General features: G+C 34.6%; 1 protein-coding gene across 2 annotated transcripts in view; it reads right to left on the bottom strand.

Moving 5' to 3' along the window:
- CTDSPL2 (CTD small phosphatase like 2) overlaps window positions 1–26,762 on the bottom strand; it is an 87,967-nt gene that overhangs the window by 31,217 nt on the left and 29,988 nt on the right. For both annotated transcript variants that reach the window (XM_045201393.2, XM_024567544.3), the window contains exons 2-4: window positions 24,501–24,710; window positions 3,370–3,508; window positions 1,148–1,297 (exon numbers count right to left, since the gene is read on the bottom strand). In XM_045201393.2, coding sequence (XP_045057328.1) covers window positions 1,148–1,297; window positions 3,370–3,508; window positions 24,501–24,686 — 475 coding nt within the window. In that variant the 5' untranslated portion in view covers window positions 24,687–24,710. The remainder of the gene's footprint in view (window positions 1–1,147; window positions 1,298–3,369; window positions 3,509–24,500; window positions 24,711–26,762) is intronic.

Below are 26,762 nucleotides of genomic sequence, written 5' to 3'. Positions count from 1 at the left end.
TTTAAGTATTATTATCCTCTCCCACAGATTAAGAGACTCAAGAGAACTGGTCCAAGGTAACATGGATAAAGAGTGGCAGAGCTGGAATTTTTACAAGTTTAACTTCAAAGCCCATTCTTTTCCATGATTCCGAGTATTTCCAAAGACGTTCTATAAGGCACTAGTTCTACAAGATATTAATAGATTTTCAACAGAATAGGGTTCTTGGTCAAATATGTCTAGGAAATACTGGGTTAAAAAGTTAAAGGTAGTTCTGTTTTATTTCTACTATAGGACCTCACAGCCAAATTAATGTGCTAATATGTATTATTTTGCCCCCAGGGCATCTTGATTTTACAGTACACCATTCTATCTCTTAAAAATCATACCAATACCCAGAAACATAATTCAAATGAACATTTTAATAGCCAGGCAACATGATTTAGCGACTATTTTCTATGTACCTAATACTGTATCAAACAACATAGTAGGTGCAAAAATAAAGACATAGTCTCTTTACCTCAAATAGTATACAGACTAAATTATCATGTATTAATTAGGTATTAATCATCTGAAAATATAAAACACTAAACCTTTTTGAAAAATACATTGATAAAGAACCCTGTTTTGATTCTTTTGCAAAAGTACTATATAATGAAAACCTTCAATTCATTAGAATTAGGGTAGTTTTACTATGTCTAAATTGAAGATCCCTAGGGGACAAAACAAAAAAGCAAATGATAATAAAGTAAACCGTGTTACAAAAAATAACCTAGTTTCAACTCACTTAAAATATTCATAAAATTCTACTTTATTGATCTAGGATACTGAACATGCTTCCAGATTCTTTCCTGTATATACTCTAAGGATTACAGAAGTCATCCCAACAAAGAAAAAATAAAACTTTCCCTCCAGCCCAAAGTTTAACATCTAGCTTTTCAGATAGTGAAAGCAGAGTTCATTCACTTCAATAGAATTAAACATATTCCATATTTATTTCAGTCACTTTAAAAAAATGACTTTTTGGAGGAGCTGTGTATTTTTAATGAGGCTAAAAACAAACATAAGATGCTGACAAGTAGGCCACTAAAATCAAATAGAATTTACAAAAAACTAAGAAGGCCGTTAATTTTTTTAACTCAAATTATGGTTAATGGTTTTTACTTACCATTTTTATTTGCTGGTGAAAAAAAGTTGAAGACAGGAGAAAATATGGTCCCCAACAATGTAGTCCTTGGAGGACTGCCAGAGGAAGGGTTATCTTCTAATTTTCCATTCTGTTTTACATGTTGATTTGTCATTTCAAAACTACCAGCTTCTAAAAAAGAAACAAACAAACAAAAATGACTTTCAGAAATGAGCTCTAAACCATTCATTGTAAAAATAATACTTCATGAAGAATAACTGACATTAATGTTAGGAAAGTTTATTTTTTTAATAAATCGAGGTAAATCCCTTTAGGTCAAATTATCTCTTTACAAATTTAATTATGCTTTATAAACACTAAAATTCACTGTGCTTTTCAAAGTACAGTTGACTCCTGAATAACATGGGTTTGAACTATGTTAGTCAGTCCACTTAAAACTTGGATTTTTTTCAATAAATACACAATTAGCCCTCCATATCCCCAGGTTTTACACCCATAGATTCAACAGTTTTTATTATATTAGTATTATATTGAAAAAAGTACTTTCCATCTATGGCTAGAAATCCACACACAGAAGGCTGACTGTATGCATTATTCTATGCCATTTTATTTTCAGATTTTATTTATTTATTTTTAGAGAGAGGGGAAGGGAGGGAGAGAGGGACAGAAACATCAATATATGAGAGAAACATCAATCAGTTGCCTCTTGCATTCCCCCAACTGGGGACCGAGCCCATAACCCTGGCATGTGCCCTGACTGGGAATCCAACCAGCGATCTTTTGGTTTATAGGCTGGCGCTCAATCCACTGAACCACACCAGCCTGAGTTCTATGCCATTTTATATAAGGGACCTGACCACCTGCAGGTTTTGGTATCCACCAGGGTCCTGGAACCAATCCTCTATGGATACTGAGAGGCAATGGAAGTTTTGTGGGAGTCAAAAGTTATATGTAAAGTTTTGACTGTGCAGGGGGTTGCTGTCCCTAACCCCTGTGTTGTTCAAAGGTCAACTGTAGATTTACATTTAGAATTATATAGACTGAGTGTCTTCAAATCAACACAGGGCAACAGTGAATGAAATAAACTCTTTGTAAATAAAGCAAGTTACAATATAAAAAACACAAATGCCAACTTTTGTCCTTCTTTATATATATTTTGGGATGCTACCTACTTCCCAAAATCTAACCTCCAAAGTCTTTCTAATGAACAAAAGCAACATAGCTCCATTGAAGCAGACTATGTATAGCAGTGTCAAAAATTACTTATGGATACTGAGGCATCATTTCAAAGTGGTTAGGAAAAACAATCAGTTTTCTTTTAGTTTCTTGTGAACAGAAGATTTTCCATGGGTTTAAAAAAAAATTAAATTCAAACAAATGTTTGATTAATCATTCTTGACCTTCTACAACCTTACTATCTACCTCAGTTCTTTCCTTCTTGACAATGGCTTTTTTAACCTATTACTGTATCCCTTTTCTCCCTATTGGTCAATTCTAACAATAGAGATACATTACTACACTGAGAGGAAAAAGCTAATAAATTATTATTGCTGTTGTGTTTAAAATAGATAGCAATGGTTAAAAGACAGTACTCCATGCTCTTAAGTGTTGTTCTTTAGAGATTTCTCTGCTTGTCCTTCTTGTTTTTCACTTCTGAGATGCTTGAACGGGGTTTGTCAACAGCAACACTGTTGACCTTTGGACCAGATAATTCTTTGTTGTAGAAAGATGGCCTGTAGGATGTTCAGCAGCATCCCTTCAACAGGCTGTGACAACCAAAAAGTTCTCCAGATACTGACAAATGTTCCCTGAGGAACAAAGCCACCCCTAGTTAAAAACAGCTGGCCTGAGTAATCCAACCCCCTCTGAGCTCTGAAATTCCATGACTGAGAAACTCCTTGTACATATTAAGAGCATATTTCAAATTTGTAATGTAGAAGTTAAGTCACAACTATTACTGCTTTAAGACATGAATTTGAGAAATTGCAAATGTTACTCCATATACATTTTCATGCTAAACAGTATAAAGCTAGTTGCTCTGCCCTTGTCATTTTAATTCAAAGTAGATTTATATTAAGAAAATAAATTTTCATTTCACTTCACACTGCTAATATTTAATAAAAAGGAGATTACAAAAACAAGGCAGAAATTGCTTAAGGCAGATTTTTAAAAACAGAAATGGAACATGTTGGGTGAGATCTCTGCCTATACCTAATAAAGCAATTATCTAAATATTAACAAACCTCCATTTACTTGACTTTTCCGTCTTACTCGAGATATCTGTTTGTTAGGTTTTCCTCCTGCTCTTGGTGTTGATGTGATCAGATTATTATCTATATCACGTTCAATTCTACTCCGTTTTGAAGGATTTTCTCTCTCTTCCTTAAGATATAAAAGGAAAAACATTCATTGAGTAGTCATTCTGCCTTATAGGTTACACTCTTAAAATGATAAAATGATATGCACTCCAACCGTGTTCACTGCAGCATTATTTACAATAGTAAACAAATGGAAACAACTTAAGTGGTTCACTGATGAATAAAGAAAATGTGTTTTATATATATGCAATGCAATACTATTCAGCCATAAAAAAACTAAATCTTGCCATTTGCTAAAATATGAATGGACGTCGAGGGCATTATACCAAGTGAAGTAAGTCAGACAGAAGAAGACAAATAATGTATGACCTCACTTACATGCGGAATCTAAAATTTAAAGACTCAAACAAACAAAAGCTAGCTCACAGATATAGAGAACAGATTGGTGGTTGCCACAGGTGGAAATGGGGTGGAGGGGAGAAGTGAGTGAAGAAAGTGGAGAGGTACAAAATTCCAGTAATAAAATAAGCAAGCCACGAGGATATAATATACAGCATGGTGGATATAGTTAACAATACTACTGTATCACATATTTGAAACCTGCTAAAAAAAGAAATCTTTAAAGTTCTTATAAGAAAAATACTCTCTGAAACTAGGTATTGTAACAGATGTTAATTAGACTTAACTGTGGTGGTCGTTTCACAGTATCTGCAAATATCAAATCATTACATTGTATACCTGAAACTAATAAAATATCTAACTTTGGTAGAAAACACAGGAAAAATTTGAGAGTCATAGGAGTATTTATTAATACAATTACAATACACAAATATAATTACAGCATTCTCACAATTCAGATCCTCTCCCCAGGGTCCACTCAATTTCCATGCTATTGAAATACTGAATTGCACAATGTGCTCTGAATTTTTAGCTATTTTCCCTTATGCCTCAAACTGCCTAGAAGAACAGAGGTCGTTTCATAAACACTTAGGGTAAGAGAGAAAAACCTTACTGGAATTTGCTGGCACATCACACATCACCAAAAACAACCAAAACAACAACAACAAGGCCTAACACTGCCACACCCTCCAATGACAACCTTATTCTTTATTTTTAAAAAAGATTTTATTTACTTTTAGAAAGAGGGAAAGGGAGGGAGAGGAAAATCAATGTGCAAGAGATACTTCAACCAGCTGCCCCTCACACACCCTCCAACTGGGGACCTGGCCCACAACCCAGATATATGCCCTGACTGGGAATCAAACCAGTGACCTTTTGGTTTGCAGGCCAGTGCTCAATCCACTGAGCCACACCAGCCAGGGCCCAACCTCAACTCTTTAAATATCCAAATTAACACTAAGGACTCTACACCTTAATGAAGTGCTCTATTCATTTCCTTATATGGGGCAAATCCACATATGACTAGCTTATACTATTTTTAACAGTATTACTGACTAAAGTATATCCCAAGCAATAGCCTGATTTACTTTTTCTCCATCTATTTTTCTCATTTGTAAATTTTTTAAAAGTCAATTATCAAATGAGTAATTTTCTTACATTACTGTAATAGTGTCCTATAATTCCTTGCTGTTTTAATGAGACTACCTGAAATCTTTTGATAAGGACTAGATTTTAAAATCTATAGTATATAGCAAAGGGAAAAGGGGACAATTGTATAACACAATGTCTCTGTGATCCACAACAAAATTCCTCAAATTTTTACTGTTTATCAGTCCTTTGTATTTTAAAATTAACATGACACATCATATCCCAAACACAGGATCTCTATTACCAGAAAATACAGGGGTCTCTTTATAAAGTCCTTGAAGAACAGAAATAAAGGCAGAGCCCCAACAACACTAAGCTCTAGCATCCCCTTAATGAATTCTTAGTATATCTGCTATTAACATAAATACATATATTTCTGAAAACCCTGCGTCCTGTAACACCAAAAATATTAAGGCTTATGGGGAAAAAATGGGTCCAGGAGAGTAGAGAAGTCTACACTGGGGCAATGAGTCAATGCCTCTAAAACTCTGTAACCATAGCACTAACAAAAACAATGACTGGGACCTCCAGAGATAATTTGGACACCCAGTCAGGCAGCTAAGAGCAGCTGAAATGCTACCTTAAAGCTTAAAGTAAAAGTTATTAAAAACAGAAAAGTAAAAACAAAAGTTTATGGGAGCTAGTAAGAGAAGCTTTAAGCCAGCAGGGCTGGTAAGACGGACACAAAAGGAAATGCAAACTGCCACATGAGAAGAGTCCCTGCTAGACCAGGCTGTCTCTTTGAAAAGGCACCCCCAATACAGATTATCACCTTTAATTAAAAAGTCTGTGTATGGCCCTGGCTGATGTTGCTCAGTGAATTGAGTGGCGGCCTGCGAACCAAAGGGTTGCTGGTTCAATTCCCAGTTAAGGCACCCGCCTGGGGTGCAGGTCAAGTCCCAACTGGGGGGATGTGTGACAGGCAACCGTACTTTGATGTTTCTCTCCCTCTCTTTCTCCCTCCCTTCCCCTCTCTCTAAAAATAATAAAATCTTTAAAAAAAAAACAAAAAACGTCTGTGTGTGGCAGTGGAGAGAGCTTTTGTCTCTGTAACACCTTAACTTACATTTATTTTACTTTCCTGATGGACTATAAAATTCCACTTCCATGATTCAGGACCCCCTTGTCCAGTTTAGGAAAAAAATCATATAATACCAACACACCACCCATGTTATACTAACTCTATTCCCCTATTTACAAATACTGTATACATTAACTGATACTGTGGAGGTACCACATATTATAGCAGAATGAACTATATACTATGGCCAATTGAGAATACATTTAAATACTTTAGCTTGCATCACTTAGGAGGAAGAGGAAACAGAAGTTATTAAGATCAAGGTTAAGATTCTGCAATGATTGATAATAAACCCTATTATTCAGAATAATGTATTCAAATGTCTGATGATGGTCCAATTCTGAAATATAATTAGCCAACCAATCTTGGTCTTCCTTAGATAATTCAACTGTATAATTTGGGGACATTTTTTTGGACATGATATGACTTTCAGAAGAGAAACTATGAAAAACAAGAGTTCCATATTACTATATAAGATGTTTCAATAAATGTAATAACCCTATAGTGTCTTCTCTGGAATTTGTATTTTTCAAAGTTGTCTCTAAAATAAGCTTTTATGGGGAAAATCGTGGGAAGCTGGTGTTCTTAAATCTCTGAATCCCAAAGGAAATAGACAGAACTAAAGAGGCATCCAAAACCCAAGGGTAAATTTAAAACAAAACCAGGAGACAAGATAACTCCTCCAAACTCCATGTGGACGAAAACAAACCAACAGTCACAAACTTGAGTGCCCTGATGCACCAGTGCAGAAGAAAGCAAAAGGATGCGACAAGGTGTATGATACATCTGAGAACTGAAGTCCAAAATAGCTAAGAGACAGGTATTCAACGGAAAACACGGCAGGCTAATTTGATGAGATCAAATAAAAAGGGGAAGAGGGAGTTGCTGCCCAATCCAACAGCAAAGGGGTCCATAGTGAGAGGGAAACAAGAGCAGATTAGCTTTTATAAACTCTTGAAAATGACCACCTGTGGCTCCCTCTAGAATAGTGCTCCACATAGAGGGGAAACTGCTGAGAATGTATTCAAAACTGAGTAAGAAATGCATAAGAGAGAAGAAGAAAAGAGAAGTTCCAGATAAACATGGGGTAGGGATACAGTGATAGGATATCTCAAAAAGCAATCCTATTTTTTAATACTACACAAAAATAACAAAACCAATTTAAAAAGATACCCTGAACCACAAAACCCTCAAAAAAAATCCCAAGAATCTAGTATATAAAAATGAGCAAAAAGAAACCATCAATTTCAAATCCCAAGCAAAATTATTATAATAAAACACACAAGGAGTAAAATAACATTTCTAAGATGAAGAAAACATGCACGTCAAAAAAACATGCATAGGAAAGATATAAAAACTGTAACCTTCTGCCCAGACTGGTGTGGCTCAGTGGGTTGGGTGTCATCCTGCAAACCGAAACATTGCTGGTTCAGTTCCTGGTCAGGGCACATGCCTGGGTTGTGGACCAGGTCCGGGTTGGGGGTATGCAAGGGGCAACCAATCCATGATTCTGTCACACATCGATGTTTCTCTCCATTTCTCCCTCCCTTCCCCTCTCTCTAAAAATAAGTAAATATTTTGAAAAATTATAACCTAGTTCAAAACAAGACATTAAGAAAATGATATGAGACATACATCAGAGTTAGAAAAATTTAGAAATGAAGTGACAGAACAAAATAATTAGAAATAAAAATAATCACTTCAGAAATAAAGACTGAACTAGAATAAACATAAAAGTGAATAAACACATTATGCCTTTAAGAGAAATAGAAGATAAAAAAGGTTAAAAAAATTTTAAAACATCAAAATATGACAAACATTGCAAGACAGAAAAAGATCCAACAGACAGAAAACAGTAGTCCTTGAAGAAGAAAACCTAAGCAAACCATGGCAAAAGAACAAATAAAACTTGCCTCAAGTAAAAGATTCGAAATTACATATTAAAAAAGTACCCTGTTTAAGTAAAACTACTAACCCACAAAAACAAATACCAATTTATCTCCTAAACTTAATAGATTTTAATGAAAAAATCCCTTGGAGAAGAAGGCAAAAATTATTTATAGAGGGAAAATGAGATTATCCAACTTTTGACAGCAATGTTTTTTTTAATTCCAGAAAATAAATGAAATAACATTTAAAATAATCAAGAGAAAATGGAAACCAAAAATTTTGTATGCAGCAAAACTGATTTTCTTTTTAAAGATTTTATTTACTTATTATTAGAGAGAGGGAAAGGGAGGGAGTAAGGAGAGAAACAATGATGCACAAGAGAAACGCTGTTCGGTTGTCTCTTACATGCCCCCAATTGGGGACATTGCTGGCAACCCAAACATGTACCCTGACTGGGAATTGAACTGGCAACCTTTTGGTTTGCAGAATGACGCCCAATCCCCTGAGCCACACCAGTCATGGCTGATTTTCAAACATGAAAGGCACCATTAACAACATGCAAGAAATCAGAATATTGTTACATGAACACTTTTTGTGACACTACTCGAGAATAAGTTTCAGAGAACCAAAATGACTTCAGACAACAAAAATGTCTACAGACAATGACACGAAAAATGAGGGTAAGCATTAAACATAGCGAATATGCGTACTGAGTAGGGAAAAAGTAGGTTTACAGTTATGAGTATGTAAAAGAGTTTATTTTTGCATTTTCATTTATTAAATATTGTATTATTTGCCATATAAACAACTGTAAACCTACTTTTGTCCCACCCTGTATAATTTGTATAACAAAGACAAATGAGGACTAAGATATAGTATGTTATGACTACAGGCTCAGAATGTATAGCTATGAAACTATAACAACTATGTATGGTGCCAGTGGGTACCAGATTTATCAAGGGGATCACTTCATAAATTATGTAAGTGTCTAACCATTATGCTGTATACATGAAAGTAATATAATACTGAATGTCAACTGTATAAGACAAAATTTAAAAAATTATAAACTTTTAAAAATTGGTAAGATATACATGAAAGGTTTTTTTTTTTTAATTGTTCACTTGAAAAGTCATTCTGAGAAGACGTGACAGAATTCAAAATACAAAATAAAGTTCTTTAGGCATAAAATAAATAATACCAAATGATATCTTCAATCTGCAGTAAGGACTGAACACTACTTAGGCAAATCTGTGAGTAAATATAAAAGATTTTTGTGTTCTACTGTGCTCTTACTAGCTATCTTAAATATTTATAGCTGCTATAATCTCTATAGCCTTATTATGATCCAGTAAATTATTATTTTGAAGTCTCAGTTTTCCTACACATGTGGAACAACAAGAAGAGTACATTTTTCAATATATGTAGAAATACAGTAAGAGTACTCCCGTTTTGCTCTGCAATATTAAATCTGGTTTAAAACTTTTTAATCTAAAACAATTATTTTAGAATTTAGTAATATTTTAAAATAAAATAAAATTTGTAACTTTATAATTAAAAATAGGTCATTGAATTTAAAAAGGGAGAGTAAATGATTTGTGATTTCAATCCACTGCTACACTGATGGAAAGAAAAACCTGATATATTAGTATTCTCTTACAAAGGGGGGAAAATCTACTCAAAAGAAATTGGATGAAATTATGTATTACAAATGAAAATATGATAAACCTGTTTTCCTTTTAGCCATAAATATTAAGTTGTCTTATTGTGTCTTATGTAAAACAACATTTAAATTGAACTATGGTGCCAATTCAATTACACTGTCATTTGAAATCATTCAGCCTTTTTAAAAAAAGGAACTTAATATTTTAAATATACACATTGATTTCTTTAAAAGCCAAAAACTATTACAGCTTTTCAAAATAAAAACACCAATGAAGTATATTAAAAAGTTACAGTGCATCAACTGAAAGTGTACATAATATCTGAGAGACTTATAAACTCTTGCATAGTAGTGTTTAAAGCCAATCAAATAAAAAGTTAATAAAATAGGTATTTCCACCTGCCAAGGATAAAGTTACTCAATGAATTAAAGACATCTGCAAATACAAAAAAGGAGTTAATATCGCTGCAGAACTGTACTTATGGCTTACCGATGTGGCTGGACTTTCTGTTTTGAGTGTACTTACCCAGTACTAGCATCAACTAATCATCAGAAATCTAATTATCAAAGATCTTCTTTAGTGTTAATGCATGGTAGCAAACACAAGTGGTGAATAGTTTTTTTACACCTCAGTTTACCCTGAAATAACTTGTGCTGACATTTGTGCTAACTGCAAAAGCAATGATGGATATGACTACCGCCACCTGAGCACAAATCAAGGTACCGACACCCAATAGTCATTGTATTTTTCATTGCCATGCACTTGCAGGGGTGAAGAAAAAGGATGGCTCTACTTAAGATTGTCCTTGATGAGGCCATAAAATTAATTTAATTAAATCTCACCCTTAAATATGTGTTAACATTCTATATGAGATTGGAAATATACATAATGTAATTCTACTACAAATTTGTGCTTCTACAACTGTCTTGAGAAAAAGCATTTGAATAACTGAGTTATAACCTGAATAGATTATTACCTTTTCTGATGGAAAACTATTTTTACTTGAGGTATTTTCTGAAAAGTGAACAAAGCAAGCCTGTCACTTCAAGAAAAACGGACACTTTTTTTTTTGATATATTTATTATGCTATTACAGTTGTCCCATTTCCGCCCCTTCACTCAACTCCATCCTGTCCACCCCCTCCCTCCCACATTCCACTCCTATAGTTCATGTCCATGGGTCATACTTATAAGTTCTTTGGCTTCTACATTTCCTACACTATTCGTACCCTCCCCCTGTCTATTTTCCACCTATCATTTATATGCTATTTATTCATCCGAACCTTTATTCATCTGTACCTTTCCCCCCTCTCTCCCCCTCCCAATCCCCTATTGATAACCCTCCATGTGATCTCCATTTCTGTGGTTCTGTTTCTGTTCTAGTTGTTTGCTTAGTTTGCTTTTGTTTTGGTTTTAGGTGTGGTTGTTAATAACTGTGAGTTTGCTGTCATTTTTACTGTTCATAGTTTTTATCTTCTTTTTCTTAGATAAGTCCCTTTAACATTTCATATAATAATGGCTTGGTGATGATGAACTCCTTTAACTTGACCTTATCTGAGAAGCACTTTATCTGCCCTTTCATTCTAAATGATAGCTTTGCTGGATGGAGTAATCTTGGATGTAGGCCCTTGCCTTTCATGACTTGGAATACTTCTTGCCAGCCCCTTCTTGCCTGTAAGATCTCTTTGGAGAAATCAGCTGACAGTCTTATGGGAACCCCTTTGTAGGTAACTGTGTCCTTTTCTCTTGCTGCTTCTAAGATTCTCTCCTTCCGTTTCATCTTGGCTAATGTAATTATGATGTGCCTTGGTGTGTTCCTCCTTGGGTCCAGCTTCTTTGGGACTCTCTGAGCTTCCTGGACTCCCTAGAAGTCTATTTCCTTTGCCAGACTGGGGAAGTTCTCCTTCATTATTTGTTCCAATAAGTTTTCAATTGTTTGTTCTTCCTCTTCTCCTTCTGGCACCCCTATAATTCGGATGTTGGAACGTTTCAAGATGTCCTGGAGGTTCCTAAGCCTCTCCTCATTTTTCCGAGTTCTTGTTTCTTCATTCTTTTCTGGTCCAATGTTTCTTTCTTCCTTCTGGTCCACACTGTTGATCTGAGTCCCAGTTTCCTTCGCATCACTATTGGTTCCCTGTACATTTTCCTTTGTTTCTCTTAGCATAGCTTTCATTTTTTCATCTGGTTTTCGAACAGATTCAACCAATTCTGTGAGCGTCTTGATAACCAGTGTTTTGAACTGTGCATCCGATAGGTTGGCTATCTCTTCGTTGCTTAGTTGTATTTTTTCTGGAGCTTTGAAATGTTCTGTCATTTGGGCCTTTTTTTTTTTTTTTTTTTTTTTTTGTCTTGGTGCGTCTGTTACTTAAAGGGGCAGAACCTTAGGTGTTCACCAGGGCGGGGTAACGCTGGTCGCTGCACTGTGACGCTGTATGTGGGGGAGGGTCTGAGAGGGAGCAATGGCACCCACTCCACTCTCCACCAGATTTCAGTCACTCCCTCTGCTAAAAACGGACACATTTTGTTGTCAACACTATAATTTGAGATTTCAAGCAAAAACTGGAATTTTAGAAAACTTGAACTCAGCACCATGCTTAAAGACTGTTTTCGTTAAGTGGAGATATTCAGAAATGTGATTTTTAGATATTGAATAATAAAGTACGTCAATGTGGACACACGTATGGAAAATCTGCATAATTCAGTGAACCAATATTTTCCAAATAACCAATACATGATGTTACAAGGATATACAGGTAAAGATCCATGTCAAGTGCAAGACAGACCAACAAAAAGATCACTGCATTGCTTTCAAATTCAATCTTGGAACAAGAACTTAAGACACTATACCAGTTGTCAAGTTTTGGAATAGTATCAACCGAGTATTTGTAATTATCTAACAAGGACATGAAAATACTCTTCCCTTTTCTCAATACATGTGTGGTTTTCTTTTATTGGTTCAATGATAAACTACCTTCTATGAAGCCATGATTAAAGTGACTTGCAAAATTGTAAATAATGTCCTGCTTCCACAAAATTCCTTTGTTTTTAGAAAACAGTTAAAATTTTATTTGTATTAACATGCAGTAGGTATATAATTGTCATTATGAATGAATATTTTCAAAATTCTTCAGTTTCAATATCTAATGAGATATACTGATAGGTATAACCCACATAAACAAATGTTCTTTAGGGTTTCCAATACCTGTGAGAAAGTAAAGGATCCTAAGACAAAAACTTTAAATACGACTTGCTCAAGAAGCACTACTAATGAAATCACAAGTTAAAAAGTCACCTCCCCCAAAAGGAGAAAAAATTTGAACAGACAGTTCACAAAAGAAGTTCCGCAAATGGCCAACATGCACATGAAAAAAAATATTCAAAGTCATTAATCATCACGGAAGTGCACAATAAAAACACAATGAAATACCACCCTACCCCTGTAGAAAAACTAAAGTTAAAAAGACTGACAATAACAAATATTGGTGAAGATGTGGGAAAGTGGAACTATCAGACATTGCTAGATATAGTGTAAAAATGGCACAAATAGCTGGAAGATAGCTCGGTAGTTTCTTAAGTTAAAGTGTCTTTTTTTAAAAAAATAGCTATTTATTTATTTTTAGAGAGAGGGAAAAGGAGGGAGAGAGGGAAAAACACTGATGTGACAGAGAAACTTGTATGTGAATGTTCACGGCAGTCATTTTTCATAATAGCCAAAATATGGGAACAACCCAAATATCCACTAGCTGATATCCACTAGCTGATGAACTGATAATCAAAATGTGGTATAATCATACAATGATATATTTGGCAATAAAAAAATGATGTACTGAAACATGGTACAACATGGATGTACTTTAAAAGTATTATGCTAAGTCAAAGAAGTTAGACATAGAAGACTACATACTGTATGATTCCATTTATATGAAATGTCTAGCCCAGGCCATCTACTCAGAGACAGAAAGTAGATTAGGGGTTGCTCAGACCTAGGCAAGAAAGAGGAGTTGACAGGTGATAGCGAAAGGGTACAGTGTTTCCTTGGGGGGATGATGTAAATGGCCTAAAATTGATTGTGGTAATGGTTGCACAACTCTGTGCCTATACTAAAAGCTACTGAATTTATACCTTAAGTGGGTGAGTTTTATGATCTTTGAATTACATCTCAATAAAGCTACCACACACACAAAATATCATATATAATCTAGCAATAGCAATTTTATTTACCAAAGTTTAACTTAAATATATGACCATACATGGATTCAAATACAAATATTCATAAGAACTTTATTCACAAACACCAAAACCCAGAAACAATCCAAATGGATAAAGAAATCATGCTATGTGTTATACTCATACAATAGACTACTATGGGGGGCAGGGGAAGCTTAAGTTACAGATATACATGCAGTAACACAAATGAACCCCAAAACTATGCTGAATGAAGGAAGCAAGACACTGTATCATTACAATCATATGAAACTAGAAAAGATTAATATGATCTATAATGAGAGAAAGCAGATCAATGGTAGATTAAAGTGATAATATGAAACTATCTACAAAGAGTGTAAGGGTACTTTTTGGTCTTGGGTGTATAAATCTGTTAAAAGTCATGAAAACCTAATACTTTAAATGAGTGTTTTATTATACTGACTTATACCTCAATAAAGTTAATTTTTAAAAAGTCAATATAGGAGATAAAATGAAATCCTAAAAGATAATTAGTTTACCAAAAGAGGGACAAGAAAAGAGAAACAAATAACAAATGGGATAAAAACAGAATATATAGCAAAATGGGAGCCTTTAAATGCAGCCATATTAATAATTACATTAAATGCAAATAGACCAAATGTGACAATTTAAATATAAACACAGTGTGTATTTATACACAGGGTAGGAAAAGTATATCATACAAATGCTAAGTAAGAAAGCTGTGTGGCTATAACAGTATTAGGAAAAGTAAAACTCAAGGCAAATGTTATTACTAGAGCTAATGAGACATTTCACAGTGGTAACAATTTACACCCAACAATCTATAAAAAGTGTGTGGACCTAACAACAGAGCTTCAAACTAAGTGAAGCAAAAATGGACAGAACTGAAAGGCAAAGCAGACAAATTCAGAACTGTTGGGGATTTTAATATCCCTCACTTAGAAAATGGTAAAATGATTTTTAAAATGAGATACTGGATTATTATCAACCAACCTGATCTAATTGATACTTTAGAGAACACTGCACTTTAACAATTCCAAAATACACATTTTTTCAGATATACAAGACATTCACCAACATGGGTACGTTAAAAAGTATCAAAAAATCCCCCCAAAAATAAAATCATACAGAGTATATTCCTCAATCACAACAATATTAAATTAGAAATTAACAATTACAGATATCTAAGAAATGGCCAAATATTTGGAAAATTAAAAAACACGTTCTAAATAATTCACAAGTCAACGAATAAATTGCAAAGATAATAAGGTAATAAAAAATAAAATTAAAATGTGGTATAGCAGTGCTTTGAAATTCACAACTTTAAATGCTTACACTAGAAAAAAATAAAAGTGTATTTTTAATGATCTAGGCAAGGGGCTGTCAAACTATAATCCAAAAGCCAGGCCCAGCATGCTGTGTATACATGGCCAGCAAGCTAGGAATGGTTTTTATATTTTTGAATGCTCGGCTGTGGAGGGTGGAGGGGACTCAAAGAACAATATTTCATGACACAAGAAAATTATGTGAAATTCATATATCAGTAGCCCACATCACGTTCACTTATTTATGTATCATCTACAATGGAAGAATTGCATTGTAGCTGCAATAGAAACAATATAGTCTGCAAAGCCTAAAATACAGGGTAGGTAAAAGTAGGTCTACAGTTCTGAGTACAAAAAACACACAAGTTGATTCTTGTATTATTCTTAATTGTATTATTTTCCATATGAACACCTGTAAACCTACTTTTGCCTACTCCCGTATTTCTTATCTGAAATATTTACAGAAAAAGTTAACTGATCCCTGATCTGAGCTAAAAAAGTAAAAGTAAATCAAACAGAGAAGAAAACATTAAAAATAATATGCAGAAATCAATTAAACAGAAAACAATATGAGCAAAGACAGATGTTGGTTCTTTGAAAGAGTGAAATGGATAAAGCTCTAGCAAGATAGATCAAAACAAAGATAAATCATAAATTATCCATATTAGGAATGAAAAGAGAATCATTACAGATCCTAAGGGCATTATTAGATTAATATAGAAATACTATAAAATCTTTACATGAAATAATTCAACAAGTTGGATGGACAAATTTCCTTAAAAAACACATAATATGACCGAAACTGAAACAAGAAATAGAAGAGATAAGCAACCCCATGTATATTAAAGAAATCAAACTGATAATAAAAGCTATCCTGCAAAGAAACTTCCGGTCACATTCCAGAAATCCCACTCCAGAATCACCAGTGAATTCTGCTAATTATTTAAAGATGAAATAATACTAAACCAATACAAGCAGAGGGGACAACATAATTCTGATCCCAAAATCTGACAGTAGGACAAACCAAGAAAACTACAGACCAAAATCCTCATGAATAAAAATATAAAAATTCTTAAAAAAAAACAAAACACAGTAAATCCAGAAATTCTTGAAAGTTTGGTTTTCCATTCAAATTAATTATGTACTACTCCACATTAAAATAATAAAAAAGGAAAATCTGAAGAACATCTCAATGTCCTTCAGACACTGATGCAAAAAAGTCTTTGTCAAAACTCAACAACATGATGGAAACTTTTAGCAAACTAAAAATAGAAAGGAAGTTCCTCAAACTAATAAAAGATAACTACAGAAACCATTTAGCTAACATCATACTTAATGGTAAACAAACTCTTTTCCCCAAAGATCAGCAACAAGACATGGTGTTTGCTCTCACTACTTCTACTTAACGTACTAGAGGTCCTAATCAAAACAAGTGAGGACAGGACTCCACTCCAGGAAGACACACAGCCCAATTAAAAAATGGGCAAAGGACTTGAACAGACACTTCTCCAAGGAAGATATACAGAGGGCCCAGAGACATATGGAAAGATGCTCAGCATCACTAGCCATCAGGCAGATGCAAATTAAAACCACAATGAGGTACCATCTCACACCAGTTAGAGTGGCCAACATAAACAAATCCACAAACAAACGTTGGAGAGGATGCGGAGAAAAGGGAACCCTAGTGCACTGTTGGTGGGAATGCAGATTGGTGAGGCCACTGTGGAAAACAGTATGGAATTTCCTCAGAAAACTAAAAATGGAACTGCCCTTTGACCCAGCAATTCCGCTGCTGGGATTATACCCTAAGAACCCTGAAACACCCATCCAAAAGAACCTGTACACCCCAATGTTCATAGCAGCACAATTGACAATAGCCAAGTACTGGAAGCAACCTAAGTGCCCATCAGCAAACGAGTGGATCCCAAAACTATGGTATATTTACACAATGGAATTCTACGCAGCATAGATAAAGAAGGAGCTTATACCCTTTGCAACAGCATGGATGAAACTGGAGAGCATTATGCTAAGTGAAATAAGCCAGGCGGTGAGGGACAAATACCATATGATCTCACCTTTAACTGGAACCTAATCAACAAAAGAAAAAAAGCAAACAAAATGTAACCAGAGAAATTGAAGTTAAGAACAATCTAACAATAACCAGAGGGGAGTGGGGAGAGGACAGTGGGGAGAGGGGATTACAGGAACTACTTACTATAAAAGACGCATGGACAAAATCAAGGGGGAGGGTGGAGGAGGCAGGGGAGGGAGGGGGGTTCAGCTGGGGTGGGGTGGAGGGATGGGGAGAAAAGGCAGACAACTGTAACTGAATAACAATAAAAATTTTTTAAAAAATGAGGAAAAATAAAAAGCCTAGAGATCAGAAAAGAATAAAACTGTCCTTATCTGGTAGTATATGATTATGTATGTATAAAAACCTATGAAATCTTTTTAAAAGACTAGAACTATTAAGTGAATTTAGCAATTTCACATAGTACCTGGTCAATTTGGAAAAATTACATTTATGTGTATTAGCAACAAACGAGAGCAAAAAACATGATGATACAAGAAATTTTATGTAACAAATAATTGCAAAACACAAGAACAGATACTAGGTATTTCAGGTATTATCCATGTATAATGTGCATTCGTATTTTTCCCTCAAAAAATTGGCCATAAATGTGTGCATTATACATGACAAAACACAGTAAATGTACACCATTTAAAATAACATCATAAAACATCAAATATCTAGGAATAAAAGTAGCTGTATAAGATCTCTACATTATTGGGAGAAATTAAGAACATCTATTATTAATGAAGAAATATATCATGATCATGAATTGGCAGTCTCAATATTGTTAAGATGTCCATTCTAACTAATCTACATATTCAATATAATTTCTATTATAATTCCAGGTTTTGAGGAAACAAACTAATTCTAAAGTTTACATGCAAGTATAAAGAATCTAAAATAATAAAACAAACTTGAAAAAGAACAAAGTTGGAGGACTTACACTATCTCATTTCAAGACTCACTATAAAAGCCAAACAAATAAAGACAGTGCAGTATGGTATAGAGATAGACATACAGATTAATGGAACAGAATATATTTCAAAAATAGACCCAAACATATATAGCTTTTGACTTTAAGCAAGTTATCAATTAATCTAATCTGGAAAGGAAAGTCTGTTTAACAAATGTTGACTAAATGTGTAACCACAGCAGGGTGAGGTATAAGAGGGAGAAGAGCTTTTCCTTCTATCTTATTCCTTCCCTCTTATTCCTTCCTTCGTTCACTCGTTTACACATTTATTATGGTCTCACGGGTTATTTCATTCTAGAGGTTATAATCTGTTACTACTCAAGCCGTAGAACGAGACATTTCTTCACGGAGCTCCAGTTCCTTTTAGTGATAGTATTTAGAAACTAAGATCTGGGTGCTAAGTACATATAGTTCAGAAGAAGGAAATATATAAATACATGCATACATGTAGGGGTTTTTTGTGTGTATGTATGTAGGCATGTGAACAGAGGGAAGAAAGGAAAAGAAGGCAAGAGAGAATATGAATGAATTACAACAAATTACCTTTTCCTTCATTAAGTTCTATCAGCCAGTCTGAGCTTCTAGTTTTTTTCATTCCATAATATATAACTTACTTCTTAATCTAGTTGTTAAAAGACACATCTAGAAAGTGGGACTTAACTCTGACAGGGAGAAAATTTCCAAATAAACTATGAAGCTTGGTAATTCAAAGGTTAAATAGTTTTCATTTAATCATGTTTTTCATATGAAAGAATGCAACTCATCAGTGGATTATAAAACCAATTTAAAGTATTAAAAATCACTTTTCAAAGGAGAATAAGAGACAACAGAAAAGAAAAATCAGAGCACATCCAATATATTAAGGGTGAGTTTTGTTTCATATGTATGGCTATATTACAAGATGTATTTCTGTGGGTCACAATTAAAAGATCTAAGGACACTGATTTAATATAACAGGAAAGGATTTCACTATTTCTTTAGAATTACAGCCACATGGAAATTGATGACCCTTAACTATGAGAGCATAACAGTATTTAGCAAAAATTATTTTATTATGGGAAATTCTAGAAACCACCTATTTAGAAAGGCGTAGAAAGATACCTGGTATAGAGCAAATATATTTTAGTTGTGAGGCCTTCACTTCAAATATATATCTGAAATCTTATGTTAAAAGCAGTAAGGCTACATATAAACAATTCCTGAGTGCAGTTCCTGACAATTTCTTATTTCTGTAATCTGAGAACCAGTTAAGTATCTGAATCATAAATCGTGAATTTGAAAGAGACCACAGATTTCATTCACCCCTAAAAGGGGCTGAATTGTATCTCCCCAAATTCATTTGTTGAAGCCCTAACCCCAGAACCTCAGAGTGTAACCGTATTTGAAGACAGGGCATTCAGAAAGGCAATTAAGTTAAAATAGGGTCACTGGGGTAGACCCTAATCCAAACATGACTGCTGTCCTTATGGAAGAGGAGATCAAGACACAGACAACACACAGAGCAAGGAGCAACTATGTGAGGACACATCAAGGAGGTAGCCATCTCTGCAAATAAAGAGACCTTAGAAGAAACCAATTTGCTGACATCTTGGTCTTGGGACTTCTAGCTTCCAGAACTGTGAGAAAATAAATTTCTGTTATTTAAGCCATTAAGTTTGCAGTATTTTGTTGTGGCAGCCTTAGCAAACTAAATCACACCCTTTATATTCATAAATGAACAACCTATGTTTGGATTACCTAAATACTCTGATGGCTAATTTATGCAAGGTTAAGACTAGAACACAGATTAAAACTTGCTACCAATATGAAAATGGGTCAGTTATAGTAAAATGTCAAGAACACCAGTAGCCATTCGTCCTAGAAATCATAATAGTAAAAGAAGAGCAAAAAAGAAGGCTGATGTAAGGAGAGCATGTTTCAAAACGACAGACTCATGAAACAGGCATGAAAGCAATATCAGAGGTCTTTGAAGGGGACCAGCTCAAACGAGAAAACTTGTCTGAAAGTTCAATTCTGGTCATATAACTTCAAAAGTCCAAAAGAAGACAAAAAGGAAAGATACCAAAGAAATAAAAGTGGCAGCAGGGGGAGCTAACTAACTTGGTTTTGAAAATGACACTTGTGCAACTGAGAGAGTAGCCTATCATGCTGTCAGAAAGACTAAAGACAGAGGATAATGATATATGCAAAATATACTTCCTATAAAAAGAATAAGCCTCAAGCTTTGAGCTGATGACAGAATATAAATAAATGACAAAGTGGGTGGCATAGGAAGACTCAACTCTTATTTACTTTCCTCAAGAATAATTTTCAATTCCTACACAAGACAGATAATGCTATAAAGACATATCTAGATATTTTGGGACAGAATGGTACAGGAGAAAGCACAGATATCAGAGTCGAATGCACCTGGGTTTCAATCTCAGCACTGTCACTTATTGGAGAGGCAGCAGTGTATAGGGGTTAAAAGTGCAGGTTCTAAAGCCAGTACCTGGGTTTCAATTCCAGTGTTGCCATTTAAAGCTAAGTAATCCTGCACAAGTTATTTAACCTCCCCTTGCCTCTGTTTCCTCATCTGTAATACAGATGATAGCACCTACTTTATATGATCTGTAAGGCTTAAAGAAGTCATTACACTTAAAGCACTAAGAATGTAAATACAGCACATAGTAACCACTCAATTTTTATTTGTTCTTTATTGTTATTTTTATCCTGGGCAAGATATTTATTATAATTGTTGTTGTTATTATTGACATTGTACACATTACCTAAATCCACTAAGCCTCAGTTTTTATTGTCTATAAAATAACAAAAAATGGTTTAAGGATTAAGGAGATACTAGATATAAAGCACCTAATAGATACTATATATTACGTGCCATCCCCTACCCAAATTATGAAAAGGACAATGATATTGTATTTAAGATACTGAACATGAATAAGCATTGCATACTCAGTAAAATTAGTCAGAAAAATTTTAGAATATATTATCAAGGAGATAGTGTAATGACAATGTAGACAAAAAAGAAATAATAATTAGAAGCTACTATAAGCTCATTAGGAATAATATATGACAAGTTAAACTTTTAATTTATTTCTAACATAGGGTTTGTAGACTGGGAGAAAAGAAGTGTACCTTGATTTCAGTAAGTCATTCAAATACTATTTTTGTAATAATCTTATAGAATATAATAAAGAAATCTGGGATGAATCACATTAAAATTAAATGAATTTGTAGGAAAAACTTTGCCCAAAACCATCAATTAGTGAGTAAGATGCTAGTTTGCAAACAGGTTTTTCATGGTCCTATACTAGTTAACATATTTAAGTAGGCATTAATTTAAAATTTTAGATGTTGGTTAAGAAAAGAAAAAAGAAACGATGGCAAATTCTATAGAAAAATCTTGACTGTTTTAGTTGACAAGGACAAAAATCTAACCAGTGAAGGAGAAAAAAAATAAGATACAATATATGATATAACATAATGCCATATTAATACAGAAGTATGCCCAATTCAAAGGAAGTAAAAAATGAATATAAGTCAGAAGACACAGGAAACTCCCCCATCTTCACTTCTGATTGTTACCTTTTATGAACAACAAAAAGGGGTGACAAAGATGGTGATATATATCATAAACTATAATATAATGAAAATTAGAAATATTTAGCATAGATAGTGATCGAGGGTTTGCAGTTGCACATGCAGGAAAAGAACATAAAGAACATAAAATAAAGGGTAGCCCTGGCTGGTGTGGCTCAGTGGTTGAGCAGCGGACTGTGAAGCAAACAGTTACTGGTTTCATTCCCAGTCAGGGCACATGCCTGGGTTGCAGGCCAGGTCCCCAGTAGGCAACCACACACTCATGTTTCACTCCCTCTCTTTCTCCCTCCCTTCCCCTCTCTCTAAAAATAAATAAATAAAATCTTAAAAAAAAGTAAAGGGTAGACGTATTTTTCTAAGATGAAGAACTTTACAAGATTTAGAGTTGCTCAGAGAATAAACTGACAGATAGTAACATTCCCATCAACAAAAGCTGAGGACAACCCATTAGGAATTTATAGATTCAGGAATTCATATTTCTGAAAGAAATTTGATGTTTGTTATACAAATGTAGTAGATTACTTCTAGGTTAATAAAAATTAACTCAAAGAAACTTTTTTTTTTTTTTTTTGAGAGAGAGAGGGGAAGGGAGGCAGAAAGAAAGAGAGGGAGAAAAACATTCATGGAGAAAAATCAACTGGTTGACTCTGGCACAGGCCCTGACCCAAGCAAGCAGCAGGAATGCACCCAGACCTGGAATCAAACTGGCAATCCCACCCCTTTGTGGGATGATACCCAACTAACTGAGCCACACGTGCCAGGGCAACTCAAAGAAACTTTTAAAATATTCCATTTAAATTAACAAAAAATTTTTACTTATATTAGAAAAACAAAATAAGATTAAACCATCAATACAAAGAAAAACTCTACAAATATACAACACTTCTAAATCTTGGCCAATGGTTTATAGTTACTAGGCATTATTAGGTGTATGACAACAAAATCTACCACTGTGAATAAGTAGCAATAGTGATTTATTTTTCTACTTATCACAGTGATAAGTTTACATTATAATGAAAATTTATTATAATAATCCAAAAAATACAATAGTAAACAGTGATACAATCTACATACAATGAATGTTAATAGCACCATCCATTTATAGAGTGCATTAAAATTCCTCAAACTGCTTTCCACCAGTTTGCCACCTACTCTGAAAACAACCCTGAGATCGACAAACAGTTGGTATTAGTCCCATTTTACTGTCTTCCTGAGGCTCTGAGGGACAAATGACTTTCCTGAGATCACTCAAATAGGACCAGAATATGAATGTGGAGCATCTGACCCTTGGTCAGTACCCATACTTTAATATGACATACTACACTTTCATTGCATAAATGTTAGAATGCAGATAGATAAATCATCCCCCTAAGTAGACAATGTATTAATGTATTGGGTTGGCCAAAAAGTTCATTCAGTTTTTTTGTAAGATGGCTCTAGTGTGCTTAGTTGTCTTCATTTGAAACAATTTTGTTAGACTGTGACAGATGTCATATCTGTGTTTAAAAAAAACCAACATCAATATTGGTGAATTTTTGTGTAGCCATTTTAATATTGAACATGGAAGAAAATAAACGCCCTGGCTGGTGTGGCTCAGTGGATTGAGAGCCAGCCTACAAATCTAAACATTGCAGTTCGGTGTATCTGTTTCTCTCCCTCTTTCTCCCTCCCTACCTCTCTCTAAAAATAAACAAATAAAATCTTAAAAAACAAAAGAAAATATGCAACATTTTCAGCATATGATGCTTTATTATTTTAAGAGAGGTAAAAACGCAACTGAAACACAAAAATTTGTGCAGTGTATGGAGAAGGTGCTGTGACTGATCAAACGTGTCCACAGTGGTTTGAGAAGTTTTATGCTGGAGATTTCTTGCTGGATGATGCTCCATGGTTGGTCAGATAGACCAGTTCCAGTTGACAGTGATCAAATCGAGACATTCTTGAGAACAATCAACGCTACCAGTATATCATGCAGGAGACAGCTGACATACTCAAAATATACAAATCAATAAAGTTATTGGTGAAAATGAAAAATGTGGTTTTTTATTTTACAGAAAAAAACATACAGACTTTTTGGCTACCCCAATATTAATAAGAAATTTTACCTTTTCTTTGACATGAAAAAACAATGTGAGTAAAAGAAAAACTGAAGTAAAACAACTCAAGTAAAAGAAATTTCTTTTAGCCCTGGCTGGTATGGCTCAATGGATTGAGCACCAGCCTGCAAACCAAAGGGTTGCCAGATCAATTCCCAGTCAGGGCACATGCCTGGTTTGTGGGCCGGGTCCCCAGTTGGGGACTTGTGAGAGGCAATCAATTAATGTACCTCTCACACATCGATGTTTCTGTCCCTCTCTTTCTCCCTCCCTTTCGCTCTCAGTAAAAATAAATAAATAAAATCTTTTTTTTAAAGAAATTTCTTTTACTTCCCATAATACTAAAGAAAAAATCCCAGAAGGCTAAGTGGATCAGTTAAAGTAGACTAAATGTTTTCTTAAACAGTCATTAATTGAACGACATTACAATTAAATGATTTTGTAGGAAAAACTTTGCCTAAAACCTTTAATTAATGAGTAAGACACCAAATGTTAGTATTCTTAAAATAACACCACATTCCCTTATAAAGTGGGTTCTAACAATATTAGATTTCTCATCAAAAAATTAATTTTAATAATTTAAGTACAATGTAAAATCATTACCTTGGGTGTGCTTCCTTTAATGAATTTTTTAATTGAAGACAACAAGCCGGTTTCATTCTTCGGTGGTTTTTCTCCTCCTGAAGGTAGGCTATCATCAACCTCTGAATATTTCCTTTTTGCTCTGGCAGTGCGTTGTGTTTGGATTTGATTTGTTTGCTGAGAAGCTTTCCGTGTTCTCAGCCTCATCTTTTATGGGTGCCACATGTAAAACTATAAGATAAAAATAACAAGAGTTATTAAAATTAATCTAGCATACCCATGTTTTCCCAGCTTACATAATATAAAAATCTCTTGGTTAAAAAAAGTTCAGGTATCTAAGGACCTGAAATAAGAAACTAACGTTTTAAGCGAAAGGCACTGTGCTTTGAACTTTACAGTATACATTATCCCAAATAATTTTCTAAGCTTCCGAAATATTATATCCTATGAATGAACACCAAAGTGTGCATGCTTTTTCCACAGCACTATGCTGCTTCCACCCATGCAAACACTATCACTCATTTCACCATTCGTTTAACGAGTATTTATTAAGCACTTACCACATTCAAGGCACTGGGCTAGGAAATTACCTAGTAAATAGTAAACAAGATAGAGTTTTTGCCCTCTAGAACTCAAATTGTAGTGGAAAAAAACCCCCAACCCATACTCAAACCCTGGACTGCACTGCTCAGTGGTCCCCTGCTGGGGCATGTGCGAGAGGCAACGGATCAATGTTTCTCTCCCTCTCTTTCTCCCTACCTTCCCCCCTCTCTAAAATAAATTAATAAAATCATCTTTTAGAAAAACCTCAGTCAATAAATGTATTCCACAGGCACAATTCTAATAATCAACAATCATACAAACATAACAAGAAGTTGAATTATTTTGTAGGATTCAATCTTACCATACTAAATAGTACTTTCAAAACTGAATTCCCATCAGAAAGAAAATATGAAGCAATCTACTCGAACTCTCTCATTTTATAGATGAGAAAAATTAACAGCTGGCAAAAGTGTCCCAAGACTTAGAAGTTAAGAATATACCCTGAATTAGAATCTGTGAAACAGAATACAAAACTACTAAACTAGAAATAAAGAGATGTGAATTCTCTTACATGGATGATTACACTTTAGTATAGGAAAGAAATGTAGTAGTGGAAAATTCGGGTCAAAAGAATAAAACAAAATCCCATGACTAAAACTTATTGTATATAACCTTTAGAACTATTTATATATTTTGGTTACTTTTTTTTTCATTTTGCAACTATCTGTCTGAAATAAAAATTTTATTTTTTAAGATTTTATTTATTTATTTATTTACTTATTTGAGAGGGGGGAATGGGAGGGAGAATGAGAGAGAGAGAGAAACATCAATGTGAGAGAGGAACATTTGTTGGTTGCCTCTTGCATACACCCCAACTGGGTATCGGGCCTACAACACAGGTATGTGCCCTGACCGGGAATCGAACCAGTGACTTATTGCTTTGTGGGATGATGCTCAACCAACTGAGCCATGCCGGTCAGGGCTGAAATAAATATTTTAATTAGTGTTGCACCGTGTCTCTGTAGGAACCCCAACAGCTAGCTAGTGTCATTTTTCAAGTTCTTCCAGAGAACTTTACACCATTTTAGCTGATACAAATGAAAATAATTTGCAGTGGAAATAACACAGAATGGTAGTTATACTATCTGTTTTCTGCAAACTAGGCCTTGGCCTTCATGTAAAATGACCGGTTTGGGCTGGATCAATAGTTCTCAAACTTTTGTGTGCCTTCAGGGAGATGAAAATTTCCTGGCCCAGCCTGACAGATTTTAATTCAGGTCTGGGGTGGGCCTCAGAATCTGCATTTTCCCAAAAGCACACCAGGTGACTTACAGATGGTCTGTAGACTTTTAGAAAACTGGGCAGGATGTTCATTTATCATGTTAATTTTTCACAAACTTTTACTGAGCAAGGGCTCTGCCATGTATTCTAGAGTATGGGGATATAGCCATGAACACAATAAATCAATCTCTGCTCTGCTGGAGCTTCATTCCATAGTTGTACAAGCGTGTGTCCATTGTGATGGGAGACAAACACAAAAAACCGGTTAACAGATGTATCTATAATGTCAGGTAGTGCTATGTGCTAAAAGGAAATGAAGTGAGGATGGGGTATAAAGAGTGTTGAGCAGGATGGCGTGGTGGTAATTGGGGTTGTAATCAGATAAGACCCATTGAGATGGTGACATGTGAGGAGAGACAGAGTGAGTGTGAAGCTATATGGGAGGAGAGAGAGTGCAAA

Source organism: Desmodus rotundus, chromosome 7 (genome assembly GCF_022682495.2).
Source record: "Desmodus rotundus isolate HL8 chromosome 7, HLdesRot8A.1, whole genome shotgun sequence".
Taxonomy (NCBI): Eukaryota; Metazoa; Chordata; class Mammalia; order Chiroptera; family Phyllostomidae; genus Desmodus; species Desmodus rotundus.
This window is presented reverse-complemented; position numbering and strand designations above follow the sequence as displayed.